We start from the raw sequence: 25,875 nt of genomic DNA on the forward strand, positions 1-25,875 counted from the left end.
TTTTAAAATAAAGGCCCAACCAAATAGGTCCAAGCCAAACAAGTCTTAAACAATCACTAAGCCAAAGCACAGAGAACTAGTAAATTCCTAATCTTGCACAAATCAAAGAGCTCACTCCTTCTCTTCCTCTAAAGTCTAACCCTATTTCCTCTAAAATTTTCTAACTCTTTAATCTTTCAATCCCCAATTCTCCCTTGTTTAATATTAGCCCCCCCTTCAATTAACAATTCCTGGATTCGCCCTTGGGAACAATACCAATAATAATAAAAAAAAAAAGACTTTGGAACATTTGAAATGGAAGGATCTGTACGACTTTAGAAAGTTCTTCATATAATAGTCCCATAGCCAACACCAGATGAGTGGACTTATTTTGAAAAAATCTTTGCGATCAGTGTAGAATGAGTTATCTTTAATCCATGGTATTTTTAATTACAACTGTCACGCTCCCAAAAATCCGCAATTCGGTGCATGAATGATTAAAACCCAAACTCAATCTGATATCGAGTCCGAAAAGCGGAAGCTAAAACCCACATTAGCATACATAGCTAATGTGACCATGAATGCAGTGTCAAATGAAGTCCATTTGTGCTATACTAAGTATATATGAACATTCTACAAGGTTGTAGGACCTAAAAGAATGGTTTGTCACAAAACGACATTCTTCAATTAAGAAATATCACGACCATATCTCACTAAAATAATTATAACTCTCACTGTGATTGAAATTTTTTAATGAGGATGGTACCATTGGAAGACATTCAAAATGAACTAAGAATGACCTAATTTGGATTAAAAATGAGTGAGATATGACTATTTAAAGTTAGCCTAACAAAGTTGTCCCACAAAACTGGAGGGGGGTGCAACAGGGAGGATCAACTGGCTGATGATGAGGATCAGCCGGCCGAAAGTGCACTTTCAGTCGACTGATGGCATGTGTCAACTAGTTGAAACGTGCCTTTCAGCAACTACAACCTTTGCCAGAGCCAAAAATAGCCTATCAGTTAGTTAACTTATATCACCAGTAGACCAAAAATTCCTTGGAGCTAAAAAATGGATCCTCCCAAGGTACTATGACCATAGAATCTACCTATATTAAATACATGAGTCCCAGTAATGTCCAAACGGTAAAAATGCTAAGTATAACCAACTCATGTTATTAAGAACATGGTAAGGAATATTGTGAACCAAATGAGTGTGTGCAACATACATTGAAGTGTGCATTAAAGATGAAGATCTATACATCAACATTAAAATGGCTTTATAGCCTCAAATACATCCTTTATCCAAATTAAACCATACATTATAAGTGAGATTACCTAACCAAATATACACATCAACTTAAATTACAATATCTGCATTAACAACCATATAACATGGCAAAGAATATCAATATACATCAAATTACATCTTCCAAAACAAAAAAGGGAATTTTTTTCCTCAATATCATTGCCTCAACGTTTAATGAGAATCAATGTGGGGTGAATTTACAATGCTAAGTAGGAAGAATACTAGGTAAATATATAAACTACATTCATGTGGGCCTCACAAGAGTAACACATGCTATACGAAGTAAATGGACATGCTCCCTAACGTCTAGGTCAGGGAAAGTCGTAAAGGCACTGTCATATCCAATATATGAACCTCAATATAAGTATACAATATCCATTTCATTTCTAGTAAGCATATGGATAACAAATGAAATATAACAAGTACTCAAGTCACAGTTACACAAGGATGGCAACTTGAAACAAAATTAAGAATTGGAAATAATAATCATAATAAACCAAATTGCAACCAAATATGAATACCAACTTAAAAATAGAGCTGAAATCAACAATCGGATATCTCATTACACACCCACCCCCAGTCACACACATTGTATGAACTGGTAAAAATTGGTAATTTTCGGAATCGAACTACAGGTAATTACTTAATAAAAATAGTTATTTTTGGGTTATTAACCTACAGGTAACTACCAAGTGACCACTATAAAGTTGGGGAGCCCAAGCTTATCTGCGAGTGCCAAGTCTTCCTTGTTACGGATCAGATCGTACAATAACCTTGAGAATATCCAAAATCATTATCCAATTACACAAAGTAAGCACATACCAGTATATATATCCAAATTGCACTTCACAAACGCACATAAGCAATGACATCCACATAGATCATATCCTAAGGTCTAAATTCTATTATGGCATACTCATTAATGCAATAATATCAAATTAAGCAACATATATCATAACTAGCTCACATTTCCTCATGTAAGTATTTTATAAAAAAATAATACATATTAGGCAACATAAATAATTATAGGTCATGCTTTCAAAACCAAGGCTTACAATTCTATCAATATAACCATAAAATAAAATACGACTCATGAAATAAATCTCATATAGAGGAAGTGCTTATTACCACATAAATGTAAACTCACAAAAGCAAGTAGGCACCTTGGCTATCCACCATAATTACAATAATGAGTCCATAAACACATTAGGCATGAAAATCCATAATAATAACATTGAATTACTATTAATAAGCATTGCTAATCCTAAGTATGCAATTCTAAATAGACACACATATGCATGCATAACATATTCTAAACTCACAAAAAAAAAAAAAAAAAAAAAAAAAAATGAATGTAGATTTAAATACGCAACATGCCCCCTTACCTCAATTAGGATGAAAACTCCTATTATACTGAAACGAAAATGCTCTATTTGAGCTACAACTATGAAGGGCAAAAAAGATGATGAGGGGAATGATAAATCCTCTTATGGCCGCTTCCAAATCCAACCTTGGACCCATCCCGAAATCTCGAAAATACTCCAAACTTAAAACAAATACAAGGGTTTTGAAGCTCTTCGTGTTCCCGTCGTTTCTCTCTTCTGTGGCGTCGACAAAATCTGAAAGGAAATAGATAAAATTAGGCCATGAAACCATAATCAAATTGAAAGAAAAAAACAAAAGAATAAAAGGGGGGGGGGGGGGAGGGAGATATGCGTGAGAAAGATAGAGAGAGGAAATGGCTGCCAAAAATCTCTTAAACACAAACATATACAAATATCTAGCTTAAATGACATAAAAGTTTCATTCAGGCCCACCAACTTCAAAAATCATAGAAAAGACCAAAAATGAAAATATCTAGAAAATAATAAGGGCAAATTACATATAACACTTACGAGGTTTTCATTTTGTACACCTAAATAGAAGTATGTACGATATATTCGTCAACCACCCTTGTGGTTTCACTCTTGAGTGATAAATCAAATCAATGTAGGGTAATTATATTTTTGGCAAAAATAACCTTGATATTGTGAGAAGACCAAATTGTCCATTAGTTGAATTGAAATTACATTATTCAAAAGGACAAAAGTGCCCTTTCTCTTTATCTCTACGTCCAGCCATACAAAACTTTTTCCTCCACTATTTGAATTAAGTTTTGCATAGAACATCAATGGTCCATCAAACCAATGTCTTAACACTAACCCATGTTTTGCATGTAATTGCACAGCTTAGGCCATATTAGGAATAGCCAAGACAATGGTCTTTGGAAGCATATTTATTTTTTTTGTTTCAGTTATGATCATGTTATATGCTTGTGTATCCTAGTGACAGAGACATTGGTCATGTAGTGTGGTATTTTTTGAAGTGTGATACAATAAATTATATTATCCTTACTAATTCACCAACATATACAAACCAACAAGTCATAAATATTACATCATACTAATGCCAACAAGCATATTCATGTTCCATACATACTAATTTATAAAACAAGGTGCCCACATTATTGCCCATACACATAAGCTAGTGAGGCCAAAAAAGAACATGTTAAAGTTAGCAACTACTGCCCACATAACCAAAAATAACAGTGAGCCCATCAAGAAGGTGGCTCTAGCGTAGTGCCAACAACCACCAAGTACATGTTAGCAAATTCGATTCATGCGTATGTATCTCATGGCCTGCTGCATTAAAAAAGAAAGTGTAACATCATGCATATTTAAGTTACTTATTTATTTACTGGCGGCACCAAAAACTGAGAGAGTCACATTCCCTGCTGCCTTCAAAAAAATCTTCCTGAATGATGAAAAAAATAAAAATATCACTTATGTAATAACTGAAATGATATTTATTAAGGACCATTACTTACCTTTCTTGAAGAGAACTCCTCAAGTCTTACTTCCTAAAGTAGGAATCACATCATCATTTCTTCCCTAAAAATACATATACACAAAATTCAACTTTGTGGGAGTCAACACCATGCATCATAAAAAAAGTTTAAAATGTCACAAACTTACAGAAGATGTTCCAGGTGTAGACCTTGTTAAGTTGCTGCTAGTCATACCACCCCTAAATCCAACTCTTTCACTTCTAGCCTACTTTTGCAAATCAAAATTTCATTATTAACAATAATCTTAATAAAATTTTCATACTACAAATCAGAATTTTGTTAAGTTTAAAGGAAATTCAACAACTTACAGAACATGCTCTAGATATAGACCCTACTAAGTTTCTACCACTCACAGCAACCCTAACTCCAAGGCCTTTACCTCTACCCTACATATACAACTTAAATTTCCAACTATTAATAACATGCAACATATATAAAACAAATTTTTTAAAAAAAAATTAACTTACAGAAAAATTAACTTACAGAAGATGTAGAACCAAATAAGTTTCTGCCTGTGACACCACCCCTAACTCCAACAACTCTTCCACCTCTACCTCTTGTTGTTGCAGTTGAAAATGCTCTAACTGGGGCCCTTTGACACGTTCTCTTGTTATGACCCATGCCCTTACAGATTGAGCATCTAAAGGTACATGATCTTTTCATTTCACTTGTTCTAACTTGGGACTCATTTGCTTCCCTCCTCTTACTTTTCCTTGGCCTACCTGGAAGCCTCCTAAGGGGTGGAGCCTGTATTGGGGCACCCATTGCATCTGGCCACATTGACTCATCATGCAATGGATGTATCATTTTACCATATGCCTTCAAGTAAGTGTCTTTCTAGTATACATGATTTGTCAACACCTCAATATCCATTCTCTGGTATGAAATGCATGCAGTTGCATGCTTACAAGACACACCAGTGATATTCCACACCCTACAACAACATGATTTTACACTCATATTCACCATATAAGTTTGCCCAAGTTCCATCACCTCAAATCCATCCCCACTAGAAAAAATAAGCCTACAACTCCTACACTGTGAAATAGCCTCACCCACCTTCTTTTTTTATCTTTGGTGTCAACTTACCTTGCCATTCAACTGCCATGACCTTACACCTAATTGAATTGACCACAGTTAGAAGAGGCTTATCCCTTTCATTCCCAACCCAACTATTGAATGACTCAACCATATTGTTTGTGACATTATCAGTCTTGCACCCAGTGTTAAACTTGTGCCTAGCCCATATTTCAACTGGATGCTAAAGTAGCCACCTATGTGCCTCTACAGAAATACCCTCAATAATAGACATAGCCTCCCTAAACCCTCTTTCTGTGTATAACCTAGCTGCAGCCCAAAATGATCTTCTAAATTTCAAACTAGAAAACCTGCACTTAAAGTTGTTAAATATGTGCCTACAACATCTTATGTGAGCTGAAAAAGGAAAATGCTCCTGCATTGCTGGCTCGATACCCTACAATGAATTTTTAGTAAACAATTAGCAAAATATTATTGAAATGTGTACACAATTTTAGTATGCAGTAAAATGAGATATTTGATGTAATACCTTCTGCCATCTGTCATGAATGTGAATGACTAATTGTGGACCCCATATCCAATGAATGTGTGGAGGTAGTAAAAGAAGAATGACCAACTATCTTTATTTTCAGCCTCCACAACAGCATATGCAATTGGGAATAAACCATAGTTCCCATCCAATACAACATCAGATAAAAGGACACCACCAAATGGACCCTTTAAATGACATCCATCTAAGCCAATAAATGGCCTACAACCATCCTTAAAGCCAATGTGATTGACTGCAAATGAAATGAAGAACCTTTTAAAAGATGGATTAGGATTCAGATTATTAATTTCATACAACTCCACCTTTGCTAAACTGCCAGGATTAGTCTTCCTAATTTCAGCTCCATACTTCCACAAATTTCCATAAGATTCTGAATGTGACCTTGTATTCACCTCTAAGGCTTTTCTTTTAGCCTTATACAAGCTCATTCTACTTACATCAACCCCATACATCTCAAGAACCTCAGCATGCAAAACCTCTAATTTTATTTGAGGATCTGCTCTAAATCTTTATCTAAGTTTTTGAGCAATCCAAGTAGAATTGGCTTTCACATTCTTCCTTCCTCTAACGAAAGTGTGATCTGTACCAATTTTCTTGATCATATAAGTGACTCCATCCGGTAAGACAATGCATGGATTCTCCATGAACAAACCAAACTTCCACAATGGGCATGGATCTTCTTCTTATCATTTTTGTCCCTTACTAAATTAAAACCTTCCTGGATGGTATAATTCTTTCAGACAGCCCTAAATTTGTTAATGTTATCAAACGATAACCCTTTTTCAAGCACAATTTTTCCCCCTTCAACTTCCTCATACACTTTTCCCCTAATGCCTTTTCCCAAATAATTAGTTTCATGATTTGAATTTGATTCATCACTAATAAATAGATGTTGACCACTAGTGTCAGACTCATAATCTGATATGTCCACATCACCAGCACCAAAAGGTACATCAATTGAGTCATCATTCATGATTTCCATCCATTCCTGATCACTATCACTCAAATTAATGTTTTCTTTTCACTATCCCACTATGCATCAGAATAATTGACACCATCCTCATCAGTAAAATACATTACTGATACTTCCAATAGGGGTAGAATACTGCCAATCCCAACCACTTCCACCTCCAAACTCCCTACCAGAACTAACCAATGGAGAGGGACTAAACAATGAATTATAACTAACCAATGAACAAGGAGGATAAATTGGATCATGAGGACTAACCAATGGATTATCACTCCCCACGTTCCCTTCTCCAACTTCCAAATACAAATTTATTTTTTTCCTGTTCTTGTACATCTCAAAGCAATTTTTTACTTCTTCATCCCCTATCAATAACATCCTATCACCTGCCCAGGCACTAAACAATATAATTTCATAGGTAAACCTAGTGCTGCAGACACATTGGATATTGACACTTCACATGCATCATATAACATTTCCATGTCATTGTATCCACGCGGGTTAACATTTTTTTTTTATCACTTTTACATTACCAACATGGTGGACCATCAACTGAAATTTATGTTCAGTACCCATTCGACATTGAAACTTTTACATATATTAAGAATAATGTCAGTTGTCTATATTTAATAGAATAGAACTTCACACATATGCATGTCTAAGAAAATCATAATTCAGTAACACTTTTAAATTCACTTGAAGAAAAATATATGTAGTAGTTAAAAAAAAAAGAAGACAATCGAGCATTTCAAAGAAATAAATCTTTGGCAGCTTTTTTATACTGAAAAAATACCAATATTATCTCCATAAAACAATGATATTAAAAATAATAATAATAATAATAAAAACCACAATCTACAATTATGATGACAAGTGGTACAAAAAAAGCCCCTAAAATATTAAATGTAAACCCAATTACACAACAACCATTAAATAGATTAACCAAAAATGATCCATCGAAATATGACAAATAAACATCATCGGTCCAAAAATGGGGTAAATATTATTTATTGGAACCCTAAAATGACAAATAAACCATAAAAATGAGGGGAATATGATCCATCAAAAACCCCAACAAACATGTAGTCACTTACCTGAGATTGATGAAGGCTTAACTATGATCGAAGAACATGTATATAATTTTCGCACCACTAATTTCTCTATTTAGCCAAAATCAACCAACAAATCAATGTGTTGGTTGATTTCGTATGAACAAAAAGAAGAACACAAAAACTCCAAGTGAGATGAGGGCTTATAAAGACATCAGGATATGGCTTCTTTGCCTTTGATAAGACATCAACTTTTTTTCCTAACAAAATGAGCTATTGTTTACCGCCAAATTGCGTTGCATGCGAGGAAGGGTAAAAACGTAAGTTACCTTCATCAACTTCCTTTTTGAATAATGGTTCAATACCTTAAGGTCATATATATAAATTTACTTTCATATTCAAAAGTCAACGAGTCAATTTGGATCTTACTGTTATATTGTTCATACTTCTATTTAAGTGCACAATATGTAAACCACATGGGAGTTAGATGTAATATACCCAAATAATAATGTCAGTGCTCCAAAATAAAATATATATGTCCAGTGTGTCCCAAATAAATAAAATAAACAAAATATTAGGAAATTATTTCCCGAACACTTGACCTAGCCCGGGCCCACTTGACTCGAAACCCTAAAAATGTCAAAAAAAGAAAAATGGGAAAAATTAAAAAAAGAAAAGAAAAGAAAAGAAAAAGAAACAGGTTCTCACAACAACATTGATATAACATTCGACATTACCGCTTTGCTATGCACACAAATGGGTTGTGAGTGTCGCAATGTCGCAACTCGGCTAAAATATATTTTTCCTTTTAATTAAGGTCTGACAGTTTTAGATCTTATTTCATTTTTATATTTAATGTTACAGGCCTACACAAATAAGAAATGCCTTTTGTTGATGGATGAGTTAAGCATGCATGGTTACCTTGTGACAATTTGTAATCGTATAAAATGTTTTCAATAGACAACTTAACATCACTTTCTTTTGCAATTGAATAAATTTCAAAAGCAACACAAATGGATCCTCTATGGAACAAGGTGATTAGAAGGGGGTCCATTGCAAAAGATGTTATGATTTTCAGTCTAAGACTAAACATAATGTTCAAGTATCTTAGCAAAATGATCCACTTCCAAAGCAGTCAAATCCTATAACAATTCTTCTCTGAGGGACTTGATCCATTTTTTTAAGAACTTCTTGAACCACCCGTCAAAACATGCTAGATCAAATGATCATTCATTGGTATGAATTTAGTTTATGAATTAATAATTTGTGGTCTTTATTGGTATGAATTTTAGTTTATGAATCTAATATTTTAATTTGTTGTTCCTCAACTAGGAGGATTACGATGAAACAAATATGGTAAGAGAACTTATGGCCGTTTACCTTGAAATTCTGTCCTTTTTGCACAACCTTTTTTTTTTAGAAGTTGCCAAGCGAGGATATCACACGAGGGTAATTTGATAGTTTGTGTTTTAAAATTCCAACATAAGTTGACTTTTTACTTGTACTGGTAATTAATAGTTTCTTTGGGACTTCTAATACGTTTGCCTCTAATATTATTATATGTTGGATTGGTAATTGCATGTACTGTCTGTGTTGGATTGGTAATTTCTCTTTTCTTTTTATTATATATATATATATATATATATATATATATATATATATATATATATTCCTTTGAAAATTCTCTATGTAAAGGTTTCAAAAGATTTTATTAGGCAATTTAGACTAAGATATAATTTTTTCAAATGTCAAGATATATATATATATATATTTTTTCTGTAAGGTCCTGTGTTGTGTGATCATTCCCACAAAAGATTTTATTAGGCAATTTAGGCTAAGATATATTTTTTTCAAATGCCGAGATATATTTTTTTTCTCTAAGGTCCTGTGCTGTGTGATCATTCCCAAATATTTTATTATGCTAAATTACCATTTTTTATTAACAAGACAAATTTCATATTTTTGCCTATATATTTTTCAGTGATATATTCTTAATATATTTTATTTATGTTGTCAATTTTACAGAAACATCTTAGAGGCACCAAAATACCTCAATGGAAAGACATCATACACGGCAGGCTCTCTCATGATTTCTCATATGTTATTTGTGGAGTAGATTTATATATGATTCGGTCTGAAATAATACCAATAAAAAAAAAGACTTTCGAACATTTGAAATGGAAGGATTTACACGACTTCAGGAAGTTCTTAAAAACCATAAAATATTCCCAAAGCCAGCACTTGATGAGTGGACTTATTTTGGAAAAAAAAAAATTGTCATCGGTAGTTTATAATAAGTTATATTTAATTGATGGTATTTTTAATTACAACATTGATACAACAGTATAAATTGCCGCTTTGCGACGTGCATAAATGGGTTGTAAGTGTCACAATATAACAGCTCGGTTGAAAGTCCGATAGTTTTAGATCTGATTTTATTTTCATATTTAATATACATGCCTGCTCAATTAAGGAAATGCCCTTTGTTGATGGATGAATGAGGCATGCATGGTTACATTGTGGTATTTTCAATCGTATAAAATGTCTTCACAAAAAGTAAACAGGGTTGTCTATGGAACAAAGTGATTATAAAAGGGGTTTATTGCAAAAGATGTTTATAATTTTCAGTCTAAGATTTAACGTAATCTTCAAATATCTCACTAAAATGATCCACCTCTTACAACTGTCAAACCCTATTCTAAATCCCATGGATGAACACCTTAGGGCTTGTGAGAAGGTCATTGCTTCCAGCTTTACTGAATTAAGCCTTGTAGAAGAACTGTTTTTTAAACAGAAAGCTCAAGTCCACCGGTCGAAGGAAGGTGACCACAACACATCATTTTTCATGAAGAGTTTCTCTACCAAGATCAATAGAAGGAAGATAATCTTCATCTTGGATCACAATGGTGATTATATTCTTGGTTCTAATTTGCAGCAGGAGATTCTCAACCACTTCAAATCCACACTGGGTCAAAGCTACTCCAACTCCCAGGTATGAATTCCTTCTTAAGCTTCATCTCCAAGTCTGTACCTCCCCATTTACTACCCTCTCTCGCAACCATCCCAACAGACTTGGAGATTCAGAACTTCCTCATTTCCTTCCACCCCTTCAAAAGCCCGGGCCCGGATGGTCTTAACTACTGTTTTTTCAAGCACTCTTGGCCTATTATTGGAAATGAAGTCACTGCTACCATTAAAGAATTCTTCATTTTAGAGAGAATGCTAATTGAAATTAATTGCTCCTGCATTGCATTGGTTCTCAAAGTACCTAACCCTTCCTCTGTCCTTGACTTCAGGCCTATATCTTGCTGTAACTTAATTTATAAATGTATTTCTAGGCTCCTTGCAATTAAATTAGGTGCCATACTCCCATTCCTTATTAGTTCCTCACAAACTGCTTTTGTGAAGGGTAGACAAATCACAGACAATGTTCTGTTGTCACATGAATTGCTCAATGGCTATCACAAACCATCCCATCTCCCAAATTGTGCCATTAAAGTTGACCTTAAGAAGGCTTTTGACACCCTTAAGAAGGCTTTTGACACCTTACATTAGTAATTTATAATCGATACTCTCCACCTATTTGGTTTTCCTCCATGTTTTATCCACTGGATTGCACAATGCATCACAACACCATCATATACAATCTCCCTCAATGGAGAACTGTTTGGTTTCTTCAAAGGCAAAAGGGGCATTAGACAAGTTGACCCTATTTCCCCATTATTATTTGTGATTGCCATGGAGGTTCTCTCATTAACAATTGCAAAATCAATCCACCTCAATCCTTATTTTAAATTCCATTGGAGATGTAATAAGCTTTCCCTCACATACTTGACCTTTGTTGATGATATTATCCTATTCTCTCATGGTGTAATACCCTAATATTTTAAAGGATTTATTAATTGTAATTAATTACTTTTATTTTATTTTTAAATGATTTGTTTAATTTATTTTGGTTTAATTGCTTTTATTTTTATTTTTAAATGATTTATTTTATTTAATTGAGTGCTTAGATTAATTATTTTATTTTAATTAAATTATATTTCATGGTTATATATGATGATTGTTTGTGGGTGTGCTTGATTATTGATTGAATTAGTGTGTTGGTTTGCTTTATAAGAATGTCATGATTGTGTTATTTTTAAGTTGCTTATTTGACCATGTGTAATTTTATGTTAGTGTGATTTTATTGTGAATTAATTGTAATTATTAGATTTAATTGGATTAATTAATTTATTTAAGTTAATAGGTTTGGGCTTAGGGGGAGCGGAACCAATGGATATGGTCTTGGGCTTGGATGGAGCCTTATTGGGTTAATTAATAAAGGCCCATGGTTAAGTGATTATTTTAATAATCATTTTTGTATAATTATAAATATATATTTAATTATATATTTAATAGGTGTTATGGAAGGACATATATATATATATATATATATATATATATATATATGTAATATAATATATGTTTATAGATATATATTATTTAAAGGTTATTATTTTAATTCATAGTCCTAACTGGAATAGGATTTGGAATTTAATGTGTATAAATATACACATAAGGATTTAGGGTGAACGGTTTTCACACGTTAGAAAAATAAGAGAGAGAGAGAGAGATAAGGAGAAGGCCAACAAAGAGGAGGCCGAATCTGAGAAGGAGGACGTTGGGATTGGAAGAGACGATCAAAGCTTGAAGCGTCGGTTTCGTTTTGAAACCTTCAGGCAAGTTCTTTTCTAACTTTCCTCTTAGAACCCATAAATTTATCACCTTGTGTATCAATATTAAAATTAAATTTATTTGTTTAAAAATCATTGATAGATTGGATTAATTAAAAGTATAAATTATTATAATTAATCTTTTGGAATTTTGGATTTTAAATTGATATATATTAGGTATTGCATATATATTTTAAAATCAATGTATAGGTGAATTTGTGACCTAAGAGGGTTTATTAGGGTTTCTTTATGTTCTAGAATTTTCCTGTAATTTTTTGGAATTTTTATGATATTTTTAGGAATTTATTAGAATTTATTTTCCTATTATTTGGTTGGAAAATTATATATATATATATGTATGCTGAATTTACATACTGGAGGTTGTATTTCGGCGCATCAGAAGGGGCTTCTGATTCAGTGTAGCGGGCATAGCATAGTTTGGTGTATGTGTGAATCAGACCCATTAACAATGACTGATTGATTTGATGTAGTGCGGCGCATGAAGCTTCAGTGCGCCATAGGTCAGAGACCATTGGATAAGGTTTGATAAATGGACGGGATAGGGTGTGGCGCGGATCATATGTATATGGTGCGCGCAAGAGTTGAATAGCTGAGCTGTGCTGATAGGGAGCGGCTGATCCGGTGTAGGTGCTCTCATGCAGCAGAGAGGAGAGTAGCCAACCAAAGTGCGCCACATCAGCAAGAAGAAGAAGTAGGCGCGTGGCAGCGCGTGAAGCCACCTGCCAGTACAGGGAAGCGCGTGGAAGCGCGTGCAGATGAATTGGGTGTGTGTGGAGGCACGTGAAGGGCGTGGGGAAGCGTACTGGGTCCTGGAAAGTACCTGTACAGTTCGGTGATGTCCCATATTTGATTTCAAGCTTGTTAAGGTTTAAACCAACCACTAAAGGAGATATTCTTAGGGTTCCGAGGGCAATAAAGTGTCACTACGGTATCTAATGTGCGAATAATTAATTAATTAATTTTACGTGATGGAAGGAGAGTATGATTATTTATATATGTGTATATATGATTTAATTGGTTAGGATAATTATGGACGGATGTGTATATATTTATATTTATTAATATATACATATATGATTTAAATAATCAATAATTTTTATGGATAGTATTATACATATTTATATATTATATGTGTATGTATATATATCATTTAAGATTATTATTCTTATTTGATATATCTGGATAGACGGATTGTTAAATTAGTGATATGCTTATTTTCTGCATGAGATATCTATGTATGAATTAGCTATCGTTGAGTCTAAAGTTGGTACATGGTTGAGTTGTAGGTATGGATGAGTTGTCATGGGTGTAAATATATTGCCTAAGTATTTGTATGAATAAAATACATACATAGAAAGCATGGATGATTTGCTAGTTTAAAAATATAAAATATATACTTATGGAGACATGGTTGAATTGTTAATGTATAAATAAATATACTTGTGGAGGCATGGTTGAATTGCCAAAGTATAAATAAATATATTTAAGAAAGTATGGTTGAGTTGCCAATATATAAATGAAAATATCTATAATGGTATGGTTGATTTGCCAAAGTGTAATTAAATTGTTGTGTGTTAGATGATTAAAATATCATCTATACTTATTGTATGTATAGGTTGGATTAGGATTAGATATTCTTACTTTAGAATAGTCTAACACTTACAAGTTAGTGTATTATTTTATACATATTAATAAAATAATACTGGCGGAGACATGGATGATTTGTCAAAACTTAGGTTTTGGATATATAATTTAAATAATTTAAATCATTATTGGGTTTGGATTAAATACAATATTCTTTTAACTGTCTAGGATGGAATTAAGGTTAAAGGGAGTTTCTTTTTAAAAGGGAAAAAATAAATTGTGAACCAGTCTAAGAATAATTATTAATTTAATCATTGTTTATTGGTTTTGGGAAAATTAATGAACCTAGTAATAGATGAGACTGTTATATTATATGTATAATTATTGATATATATATGTTTATCATTGTAAATTAAAGATAAAAGCTTTATTAAGTTTGGTTTTGATCAGAGATGATCTACTTATTGGTTTTTAGAAGTCTGGTAGAGAGAACTTGCTCGTAGGGTTTAACCCACGATTTATTTTTCAGGTTATTAGAGGTTCCAGTCTCGAGGTTGAGGATCCGTAACTGGGAGACTGTCATTCATCTATTCATCTTGTGTACTGTTAAGTAGTATTGGATTATTAGATAATGTTTTAAGGGGTCCTTGAGTTACAGGATTCCCGAGTTGTAATTGTTGGAGAATTATTAATTAATATTTATTTATTAGTTTTCTTTAGCGATTTATTTATTCTTTATTATTCCTCTTTGTATTTTGTGCTTGTTTAAATACTTTAATTGTTTTGATATCCCCTGATTTTGTGCGCGGACTTGATCAACCCGTGTCCCGAAATTAGGGGGTATTAAACATGGAAACTTGGACTCTGTTCAAATACTTATGGAGGCATTAGATCAATTCTTCACATTTTTTGGATTGAGCCTATTTTTTATTTTTTATTTTTAATCCTGGCAAACAACAACAAGAAAAACCCAAAATCAAGACAGACAATCCTTAGCTGCTAAAAGGCAAATATGAAGAGGAATGTGAACAAGAACAACATCGTGCATAAGATGACTTCTGGACAGCGCTGCAAGATCATTCGCCACCTCATTACCATGTCTTAAAACATGGCTAAGACGGAAGGAGGAAAAATCTCGAAGCGCCACATGCACATCAAAGGAAATAGCCTGAATATTCATAGGTCCAGAATCAACAAGCAAAACAGCATTCACTACCGTCAACGAATAGGATTCAAACCAAACCTTATAGAAGTGAAAGGACAATACCCAAAAAATAGCCTTACGAAGGCAAATAACTTCAGCCACAGTTGTATTTGAAGCTGGAAACGGACTGAAAATCACTGCCTTCAAGATTACCCCTGAGGAATCACGAAAAACGGCATATCCACCTCCCATCATATGAGAGAAAGAAAAAGAGGTGTTCACATTACATTTAATCAAATTAGGAGGTAGAGGCATCCATCGAGAAAGGGATGGAGAAGAGGAAGACAGAGCATCCTTAAGCCGCTCTCGTGGCAAAAATGATAGCGACAACCGAGATACCTTCTTGAACTCCCAGAAAAAGCCCCTGACAGACCCACCACCCGATAAACATCCCAAACCTTCTAGAAAAAACAATCTTGTTGCAGGCCTTCCAAAGAAACCAACAACAACAAGCCACAAACCTTAGCACATCTTCCTCACCCTCCTACAACATCCACTGGCGAGTCAGACCCAACCACCAATCATGAAAGGAAACCGAAGGATCCATAGAAAAATAAAATCGAACCAGGGAAAGTTTCCACACCTGAATTGAATGAGGACATTGAAAAAACAAATGCTCAACAATTTTTGCCTGCACATTACAACGAGGACACACAATGTTCACATCCAATTCATGAGCAAGCAATCGCTCACGTACTGGCACCACAAGCTTATAACACTTCCACAAAAAATGTTGTATCTTAGGCGGTACTTTACATGACCAAACACTCTTCCACAGAATCTGACAGGAAGAAGAGAGACCCATATCTCGAGAAGAGTTCCTTTCCCCGGTCAGAAGGCGGTAAGCCAAGGAATAGGCCGACTTCACAAAAAATATACCATTGGATTCCAAACCCCAAGCTAACTTATCCGACTTTGCCATAACACTAAAATTACATTTGAGAATGGCCTCAACAGTATCAGACGAAAACAATTGACGAAACAAAGACACATAAAATGTATCATCCAATAACCCAGCCACAAATTGAGGGGGCTCAGAAATGTTCGGCCTGGGAATCGGAAGTGAATGCCCTGGGATCCAGCGATCGGACCAGATATTAATAGTTTGGCCATTACCCACTAGCCATCGTAATCCAGTAGCAATAAGAGTTTGCGTTAACCAAATACTTCGCCATACCCAAGAAGGATTAGAACCCAAACCAGCTTGCAAAAAAGAACACTGACGAAAGTATTTAGCTTGAAAAAGCTTAAATGCCAGCACTCTATGGTGAACCTAAAAGTTCCAGCCATGCTTAGTTAACAAGGCTAAATTAAAAACTTCAAAATTCCGAAAACCGAATCCCTCCTCTTCCTTAGGAGTATATAACTCCTCCCAAGCATCCCAATTAATACTAGGGGAATCACCCGACTTTGCCCACCAAAATCAACGCACATGTTGCAACAGAGATAAACACAACTACGGGTCAACCGGAAGCAAGACATCACATAGGTTGGTAAAGCACCCATAACAGCCTTAATTAAAATTTTCTTACCAGCAGGGGACAGTAATAAGAATTTCTAAGAGGCTAACCGATCAGAAACCCGTTGAACAATATAATAAAACACATCCCATTTGGAATGTCCAATTATGGCAGGCATACCCAAATATTTAGCACTAAGCCCGTCCTCTCCAATGCCTAACAAATGACATAAATCAGCCTTATCCTCCACCGAAGTATTTTTAGAGAAGAAAATAGAAGATTTGAAAAAATTTATCTGCTGCCTTGAAGCTTTTTCATACCTCTGAAGAAGAGACTTAAGAAATTGAATTTCTGAGGTAGAAGCTTTACAAAAAAGAATGGAATCATCTGCAAAAAATAAATGTGAGATAACTGGAGCCCTCGGACAAATATGGATTCCCGAAAGGACTTTATGTTGAATTGCCGTCTGCAAAAAAAAAAAAACAGGAAAGGGCTTCTGCACACGAGATAAATAGGTAAGGAGATAAAGGATCTCCTTGACATAAGCCGCGAGTAGGGCAAAACAGCCCCACAGACTGACCATTAATAACTAAAGAAAAAGATACCGTAGAGATACAAGCATGGATAAGTTAAATCCAATGAGGATGAAACCCCAGTTTATGAAGCATTGCTAGCAGAAATGGCCACTCGATACGGTCATAAGCCTTACTCATATCAAGCTTTAATGCTAGAAAAACATGCTTACCTTTTCGCTTATTTTTAATATAGTGCAAGACCTCATGGGCAATCAGAATATTATCAACAATATGTCTCCCAGCAACAAAAGCACTTTAGGATTCACTAACAATGAATGATATTGCCTTTTTTAAACGATTAGTGAGAATTTTTGGATTGAGCATTAACAGCTCTAAGAGTCATGTATTTTTTGCTGGTGTAAATAGTTCAACAAAAGCAGACATCCTCTCATTGTTACAGTTTGATGCTGGCTCTCTCCCTATCACCTACCTTGGACTACCATTGTCCTCAAAAACCATTAATGCCAGAGATTGTCAAACCTTGGTGGAAAAAATAACTGCTAGAATTTCTATCCGCTGGTGGATCCAGCGGCCATCATTCAGCCACGTCAACTAAAAAGAAGTAGAGCCAGATCATTTAAAACGTTGATGTTTAGTTAAAGGCAAAAAAGAAAAAAAAAAAGAAAAGAAAAAAAGAAAAGAAAAAGAACAATGTTAAGTCAAACACTCCCTTAATGTTTTAGACCCAATTCTGTATGTCTCCATACCCCATGTCCCCAAACCTCATGGTTCTCTCTCTAACTATGCCAAGAAGAGTTTCTTGGAGTCACCATCTTTTATCAAGTAGCCAGATAATTTATTACCTTTACACCAATAACAATGAAATCTTGAAAAAAATTTAACGAAAACTGAGAAAAAAAGCATACCTTGGTGAGATGTGGAAAAAGTAATTCAGATTTTTATTAGATTACCTTGGTTGGTCTTAACTTTTTATAAGGATCAAATTTTTTGCTTTCTTTGTTTTCCTTCATTTTCTTGCTTGCCAAATATATTTGCTGTTTAGTTTCCACATGATTGTATTTTTGTTCTGCATATTCATTGAATGCATGACATAATTGACATTTAAGGATAATTATTGAGGAGAGACTCGATCAATAGTTGATTTGGGCTTGATAATTAGTACAAACTAACTTAGCCTTTGCTATAGATACACAAGGTAATTGGTCGCCCGCGGCTCCAAGAAACTCTTTTGGGTATAGTTAGAGAGAGAAATAAGAGAGAGAACCAGGAGATTTGGGGTGTGGGGTAGGAGAGAGATAACTGGGTCTGAAACATTAAGGCACGTTTGCCTTGGGTTTGTTTCCTCCTTTTTAATTTTTTTAATTAACATGGTTGAATGATGACCACTGGATCCATCAGCAGAGGAAAGATCCGAGTCCGCTAGAAAGAGGTATGGTTGGCTGCAAATGGGGGAAGAAGAATTGTATTCCTCTCTTTACTTATATAACCCACTATATAACTGGAGAAAGGGTCCCACAAATAGTTGTTAAAGGCTTAAGGCGTACTAAGGGGCCAAGGTGCCTTGGAGCCTGAGGCATAAGGCGTAAGGCGAGGCGTGCGCTCGACTAAAGCGAGGCACAAGTTGAGAAAAAAAAAAATAAAACCAAATACATAAGTTTAATAATCAACATACTGACATAAAGATGCAAAAGCAAACTAGACCAAATATTTGCATTCAATAGTTAACATAGTAACATAGTAATTACTAACATAAAGATGCAAAAGTTAACTAATTAAATAAAAACTAAAACAAATATAGAAATGTTCACTTCATCAATTCATCTTAACTCCTAAGAAGACCACCAAAAGATCTAAATATCATCGGGTCATCCTTATCATCAATAAACATAGCACCATCTTGATCATCACTTAAAAAGTGCTACAGGCACTTTCACAGCAAAGAAAAAAAAAAAAACAAAGGCATTCACAGGCCACAGTCCACAAGAAACAATAGCAGGCATGCATTTTCATAGCTAAAATAACGACATTATGAAATAATAATAGGCGTTACAGGCATCAATTTTCATAGCTAAAAAGCCTAAAATAGCAGCATTTCACAGGCCACACTCTAGATGAAAAACTAACAGGCATGTTGATAATTGATAGCTAAAATAAATAAATAATTAAAAAAGAGAAAAGCAAGAACAGAAGGAAAAAAAAAAACAGAGAAGAAGAAGGAACAAAAAAAACAGAGAAGAAAGAATGGGAAAAAAATAGTGAAGAAAGAAAAAAAAAATAGAGAAGAAGAAGAAGAAGCTGGTTGCCGGAGAAGAAGACAGACAGAGAGAAAAGCAAGAATAGAAGGGAAAAAAGAAAAACAGAGAAGAAAAACCAAAAAAAAAAAAAAAAATAGAGAAGAAAGAAGGAAAAAAAATAGAGAAGACAAAAGAAAAAAAGAAATCAGAGAAAAAAAAGAAAAAGAAAAAAAAAAACAGAGAAGATGAAGAAGAAGAAGAGAAAAAAAATGGTTACTTGGTTGCCGAAGAGAGAGCTTGCCGGAGAGAGAGCTTGACAAAGAGACCCATAGCTCCCAAATATTTCGTACAATAATTGAGCCCTAATTTGGGTTCCTTTACTTTTTTATGTCTTTTTAACTTTTTTGGTGGTAGTGGTTAAGTTACTTTATCACATCAGAATCATCAGATTATTTATTATATAAGGAGAAGAATGTGAAGTCTGAACACAACAAATGTTTAAAAGGCAAAAATAATAGGAAGAAGACAAAGGCGCTCCTTTTTAACTACTTGAGCCTCTCGCCCCAATATAAAAGGCGCGTGCCTTTGTCAACAGCCTCGCCTCAGCATAGTCAAGGCGCTGAAGCTGCACCTTGATGCGCCTGGCGCCCGAGGCGCGCGCTTGGTGCGCCTTTAACAACTATGGTCCCACATGTCTACATATGTATTACAACTTGCCACCTTCACTTAAAACATGTACCCACATACATAGTTAGTAAAATATTGTACGGGAAAACTACGGGCACGGAAACATACGAGTATAATTTGATATTTTTTTTAAAAAAAAATACGTTTGAAAAATTCAACACACACACACACACACACACACACACACACACACACACACATATATATATATATATATATATATATATAAATACGGATACGTACGTATATAATACATTATATGCACTAAAAATTTGGGACCAAAAATTCAGCTATACAAATCTTATTATTTTCTTATATATCATATATTTGTAAGGACGATGAAAAATATGTAACAAATAATAAAATAAATATATTATAATTAACACTATCACAATAATCATAAAAAAAATAAACTATCCAAATATAATTAATCAATAACTATAGGTCCATAACATGATCAATTCATCACAAAATTAATAAAAAAAATTCCAATCCAAATAATCAGCTATGTTGCCTAAACTAAAAATAAAATGCAGTTTGAACCTCTTACGGTACTTTTGAACAAATTTCAATATCTCTACCTTTTACCCCAGATAAATGTGATTTGACTCTTGAAATACCTCCATGATACTTAGAGTTACAACATTCCATCTAATTGTTCAATATGATCCAAAATTGCATCCCTTTTTTTTCCATCTTTCCTTGACAACCTATATATTTATAATAAATGCATAAATATATGGTGTGATACTTGTGAAAATATCTTTATATTCTACTAAAACATCTGGTGAATGTGGTGATTTACAAACTTCAAAAAAATAAATAAAACAATAATAATAATAATAATAAAGATACTAACAAAATTTAAAAGATCTTAAAACAAAACAAAAAATCTATAAATATCTACAAACATCAATAAAAATCTATGATTTTTCAAAATTCCAGTGTTCTACAATGTGTGTGTGTGTATATATATATATATATATATATGTTTCATTACTTTGATTAATGATCAAGCATTTGATTGACAATAACAACAGATTAAAAAAAAAAAAAATAGAGTGATAGTAGAACAATTGAGTGGTCACAGTCTTGCTGAGATTGCACAATAAATAGTACTACTTTGATAGTGTGAAAGAGAAGGGCTATACTAAACAAAAGATGTATTTTGTGTTAAGAATATGTGTTTGAGAAAAATAAATCATCAGAAACGTGAACGAAAAGAAAAAAATAATAATTAGGTTACCTTAAAGTGTAAACATGAATTAAACGGCGACATAAACGAATAAATCGTTACATACGGGGTGATAGAAAAAAATGTATATTTTACCATATCTTTCAAATTTAAACGGCAAATGGGAGTATTTTCCCAAAATTCAATGTGCATACGCGAATTTACTAACTTGGCACACATATACAAAAGCTACACAAAATAAACTAAATGCCCAACTTAACATAAAATAAAATAAATGGTGTCGGGGATAATTCCCGAACACACAATCCAACCGGGCCCACTAATCCGAAGCGAAGAAAATGATCCTAAATGCATTTCTAATAGTCCGTAACTCTAAGGAAGACCCAAAAAATCTCGAAAACCCCGTAGTACATATACCAATATGTCAAAATATGCAATGCACATGAAACAAAAATCATCATATAGCATATGAGCCCTTTGCGATGGATATTCCTACTAGTGTTGCTATATGGTCACAAATATGGTTATGGTTAGGCAATTGTTGGAAGAATGAAGATAATATAGTTGATTTAACTATTTTGGTTTGCTTTCTTAGTTGCCAAATTTGGAAAGGTAGAAAAAAAAAAAAATTTCAATGGATTTAAGTGTGATCCATTTCAAGCTGTTAAACAAGCTCAATTTTATTTTACTAAATTTTTGGATATAATAAATTATAAGTAGTTAGAATGTCCTAAAAATTATGTTCCCATACAAGTTTTAATAGCTTCTCGGTAACAGTGGTCCGCTCCATTACAAGGAATGGTGAAATTGAATATCGATACAACATACAACAGTTAATCAGGAGAAGATGGGGGTGGTTTGCTTCCAAGAGATCATTTTGCATGATCTATTTAAAGTAGCATTAATTTTCTTCTTCAGTTTGGCTACGACCTCAGCACCAGAAGCTTTTGTATTAATGGGGGCATACTAATGTTGAAGTAGAATGAGATTGCAAGTCGATCATGCAATTAAGAGCCATGGACTTTGCAACTCAAAGTTTTATTGGAAAATACTGAAATTACGTTGAAGCGATTACCAGGTTGTCTGCTGCTTTGAAACCCTATAAGTAAGACTAGAGTGGCTCACACAGTAAGTAATAAGGCTTTATTGGAGAAAACTTCTTATTTAACTTGGACTGTTTGACAACCTTGACTATTAGAATTGTTACAATTTGATTGTACTAACTTTCTTATAACTTAATAAAATTTGCCTTGTTAATAAAAAAAATGGTAACCTAGCATAGTAAAACATTTTGGAACGATCATACAACACAATCTTTAAGAGAGAAAAAAATATCTTAGCATTTGAAAAACATTAAATTTTAGCCTAAATTACCTAATAAAATCTTTTGAAACCATTGTACGGCACTTTAGGATCTTCAAAAGAAGATATATCTATATATATAATAAAGGAGAAATCACCAATCCAACACATATAATATATGCAACCATCCAACATATAATAGTATTGAGCCAAGCGTGCATGTTAGAAGTTCAAAAGAAACTATTAATTACTCGTACAAGTAAAGAACAACTTATGTTGAAATTTCATCACAAACTATCAAATTACCCTCGTGTGATATCCTCACTTGGCAATTCATGAACAAAAAAAATTGTGCTTCTCTTACCATACGTACTCCATCGTAATCCTCCTAGTTGAGGAATAAAAAATTTAAATATTAAATTCATAAATTAAAATTCATACCATTAAAGATTACCAATTATTAAATTCATACTAATGGAGGATCCTTTCATCTAGCATATTGTGGCGTGTGGTCCAAGAAGTTCTCAATAAAACGGATCAATTCCATAAAAAAAAATTATCATAGGATTTGACTACTGTGAGAGGTTGATCATTTTGCCTAGATATTTGAAGATAATGTTGAGTCTTAAACTGAAAGTCACAAACATCTTTTACAGTGGACCCCTTTTTAATCACTTTGTTCTATATAGGACCCATTTGTGTTTATTTTGCCTTTTACCTTTTACCTTTGACCTTTTTTTGTTTGCAAGAAACTCACACCCTCATTACAAAATATAAAGAATAGTAAATAGTTTATATATATATATATAAGGTACAATTGAATGTAAAAAATGAAAAAAAGTATATTTGAACATCATTTGGGCATGCCATCTAAGTAATATTGTAACATCCAACACTAAAGCACATATTTGTTATCTTATGCTATGATATTTAATTTATGGCGTTGTCTACTTAACCAACCAGAACATTTTGAAGTAATAATATAAACTTTTTTTACTAATTTATTAGATAAAAAAAAAGCCAAGACTCATTGCTTCACGATTGATAAGAACTCAAAGCATGAGGAAATATTTTTAATTCTAAAGCAATCACTTTATTGAATATTATGTTTGTTTGAGATTTTTTTTTCGCCTGGATTTGAGTGATTTTTTATTTTTATTTTTATTATATTCAAATTTACTTTGTACCAAAATTGATAGTACTCTAGGCTAAATAATATAATTCTAAAAAAAACAAAGTGGGATTTGGGCTCCACTTTTGCAAGTGCTATCTTCTAGCCCTTGCAATGAGTCAACGACCTAAGTTGAGAACAAATTACCATTGCCTAAGGCCCCCTAATTGGTGTCTCCAATTTGGGCTGGATGTTTGTAGCCCAAAAGAAGCCCACTGATCATTATTAATTCCATGCCCAGTCAACTGATCCATACAAATTCCAAGCCCAGACCACTGATCCTTATTACTTCCAAGCCCAGCCTACTGATCCATATTAATCCCAAGCCCAGACTGCCTAGTCGTCTGGACTCGAGTGTTTACAAAGAAATAAGAACAAAATAAATCACTTTCTCTCTCATTTTTTTCTCTCTCACACACACACCTAGTAGAGACGAAAGGCAGGCCTCTGAATCAGAGGAAGTGGTCGCGGATCCTTTACAAGCAGCGACACGACGACTCCTGGTTATCTATTTACTCTCTCTCTGTATCTTTCGCTCTGTAGATATTCAGATGTACACACGCATATGTATCACCTTTTCATTCTTGTTTTACAATATAATTTTATAATCCATTGATCTACATCGTGAACAATCAATAGAGCAACTGCTGAATCCTTAGGGTTTGTGCTTTAGAAATTGAGTTTCTAATCGATTCTTTACATTTCCCCAAAATTTGGACGTTATTCTGTATATAAATCCTCGGATTCGTTCCAGATCTCAGAGTCTTCACCTAGCAAATATTTTCAATTACCTTATTTACTTGCTAAGAGAACGTAGGAACTGAATAAATTGAACGAGTTTACGCAACTAAGTAGGGTAGTTGAGTAGATTTTTTCCCATCTTGGGTCCCAAATAATGAAGAAATTTAAATTATTTTGTTTTCCTAGATTTTCTAGGAAAACAAATGGAGCTTGGTTTTTCTTCACATATGTTACTTAGCTGTTGGAGGTTAAGATCTTCTCTCTTATCCTTTGTTTTTCTCTCTCTTTTGCCTTATTTTTATCATAATAGAATTATGGTCATCTGAAACCAATGTGATTTCTGTATGATTCGATGTTAATTGGTTTTATTTTAGAGATTGAACTAATAATACAGATTGAATTTTCTATGGTTTATGATCTACATTATGGCACAAGCTGACTCCTTTTTATTAATTGTTTGAAGCTTTGTGAAAATTGTGTGATACGATGGCGATGGTAGACGAGCCACTTTACCCAATAGCTGTTCTGATAGATGAGCTGAAGAATGATGATATTCAGTTACGTTTGAATTCGATTCGGAGGTTGTCTACAATTGCGCGTGCTCTTGGGGAGGAGCGAACACGGAAGGAATTGATCCCATTTTTGAGCGAAAACAATGACGATGACGATGAGGTGCTTCTTGCAATGGCTGAAGAGTTGGGTGTGTTTATTCCGTACGTTGGAGGAGTGGAGCATGCCCATGTCTTGCTCCCGCCTCTGGAAACCCTTTGCACTGTTGAGGAAACTTGTGTGAGGGACAAAGCGGTTGAGTCATTGTGTAGAATTGGATCTCAGATGAGGGAGAATGATTTGGTTGATTGGTTTATTCCTTTGGTGAAGGTTAGATAAATGCTCTCCTATATTTTTAGTTTTTTGTTTCTGCTGCTCCTTCCTATTGTTATTCATCTTCAAGCAACATATCTGCAGCAATTTTTAATTGTCAATCTCATACATGGCACCTGAATTTTGTTTCTCACTTGTTACACTGATGTCTCTTTCTAAACTGCATATCCTCACTACAATGTTAGATTGGCTTTTTTTGGGTCTGAAATTTTGGTTAGAAGAAGTGGATAGTAGATTTTGAGTTACTTAACATGCATGTTGCTCCTTATATTATTTTACTTCTAATCAAGGTAGTTGCTCCATGTTTGTAAATATTTCTTCCTGCATTTCTTATTTCATCCTTTGTAATAAGCTCTTCTTGTTTA

At 33.8% G+C, this 25,875-nt stretch overlaps 1 protein-coding gene across 3 annotated transcripts in view; it reads left to right on the forward strand.

Annotated features, from left to right (window-relative positions):
• LOC132302642 (serine/threonine-protein phosphatase 2A 65 kDa regulatory subunit A beta isoform) overlaps window positions 1-25,875 on the forward strand; it is a 49,841-nt gene that overhangs the window by 13,863 nt on the left and 10,103 nt on the right. Inside the window, exons 1-2 of one of the 3 annotated variants that reach the window (XM_059799551.1) lie at window positions 24,245-24,390; window positions 25,092-25,507. The exons of 1 other annotated variant lie outside the window; for it this stretch is intronic. In XM_059799551.1, the coding sequence (XP_059655534.1) occupies window positions 25,115-25,507 (393 nt within the window). In that variant the 5' untranslated portion in view covers window positions 24,245-24,390; window positions 25,092-25,114. Of the gene's footprint in view, window positions 1-24,244; window positions 24,391-24,439; window positions 24,876-25,091; window positions 25,508-25,875 lie in introns of those variants that run through there. One more of the 3 variants, XM_059799552.1, reaches the window with a different exon arrangement.

Source organism: Cornus florida, unplaced genomic scaffold (assembly GCF_030987335.1).
Source record: "Cornus florida cultivar Cherokee Brave unplaced genomic scaffold, ASM3098733v1 CherokeeBrave_3.0.0_Hap2_Chr04, whole genome shotgun sequence".
NCBI lineage: Eukaryota > Viridiplantae > Streptophyta > Magnoliopsida > Cornales > Cornaceae > Cornus > Cornus florida.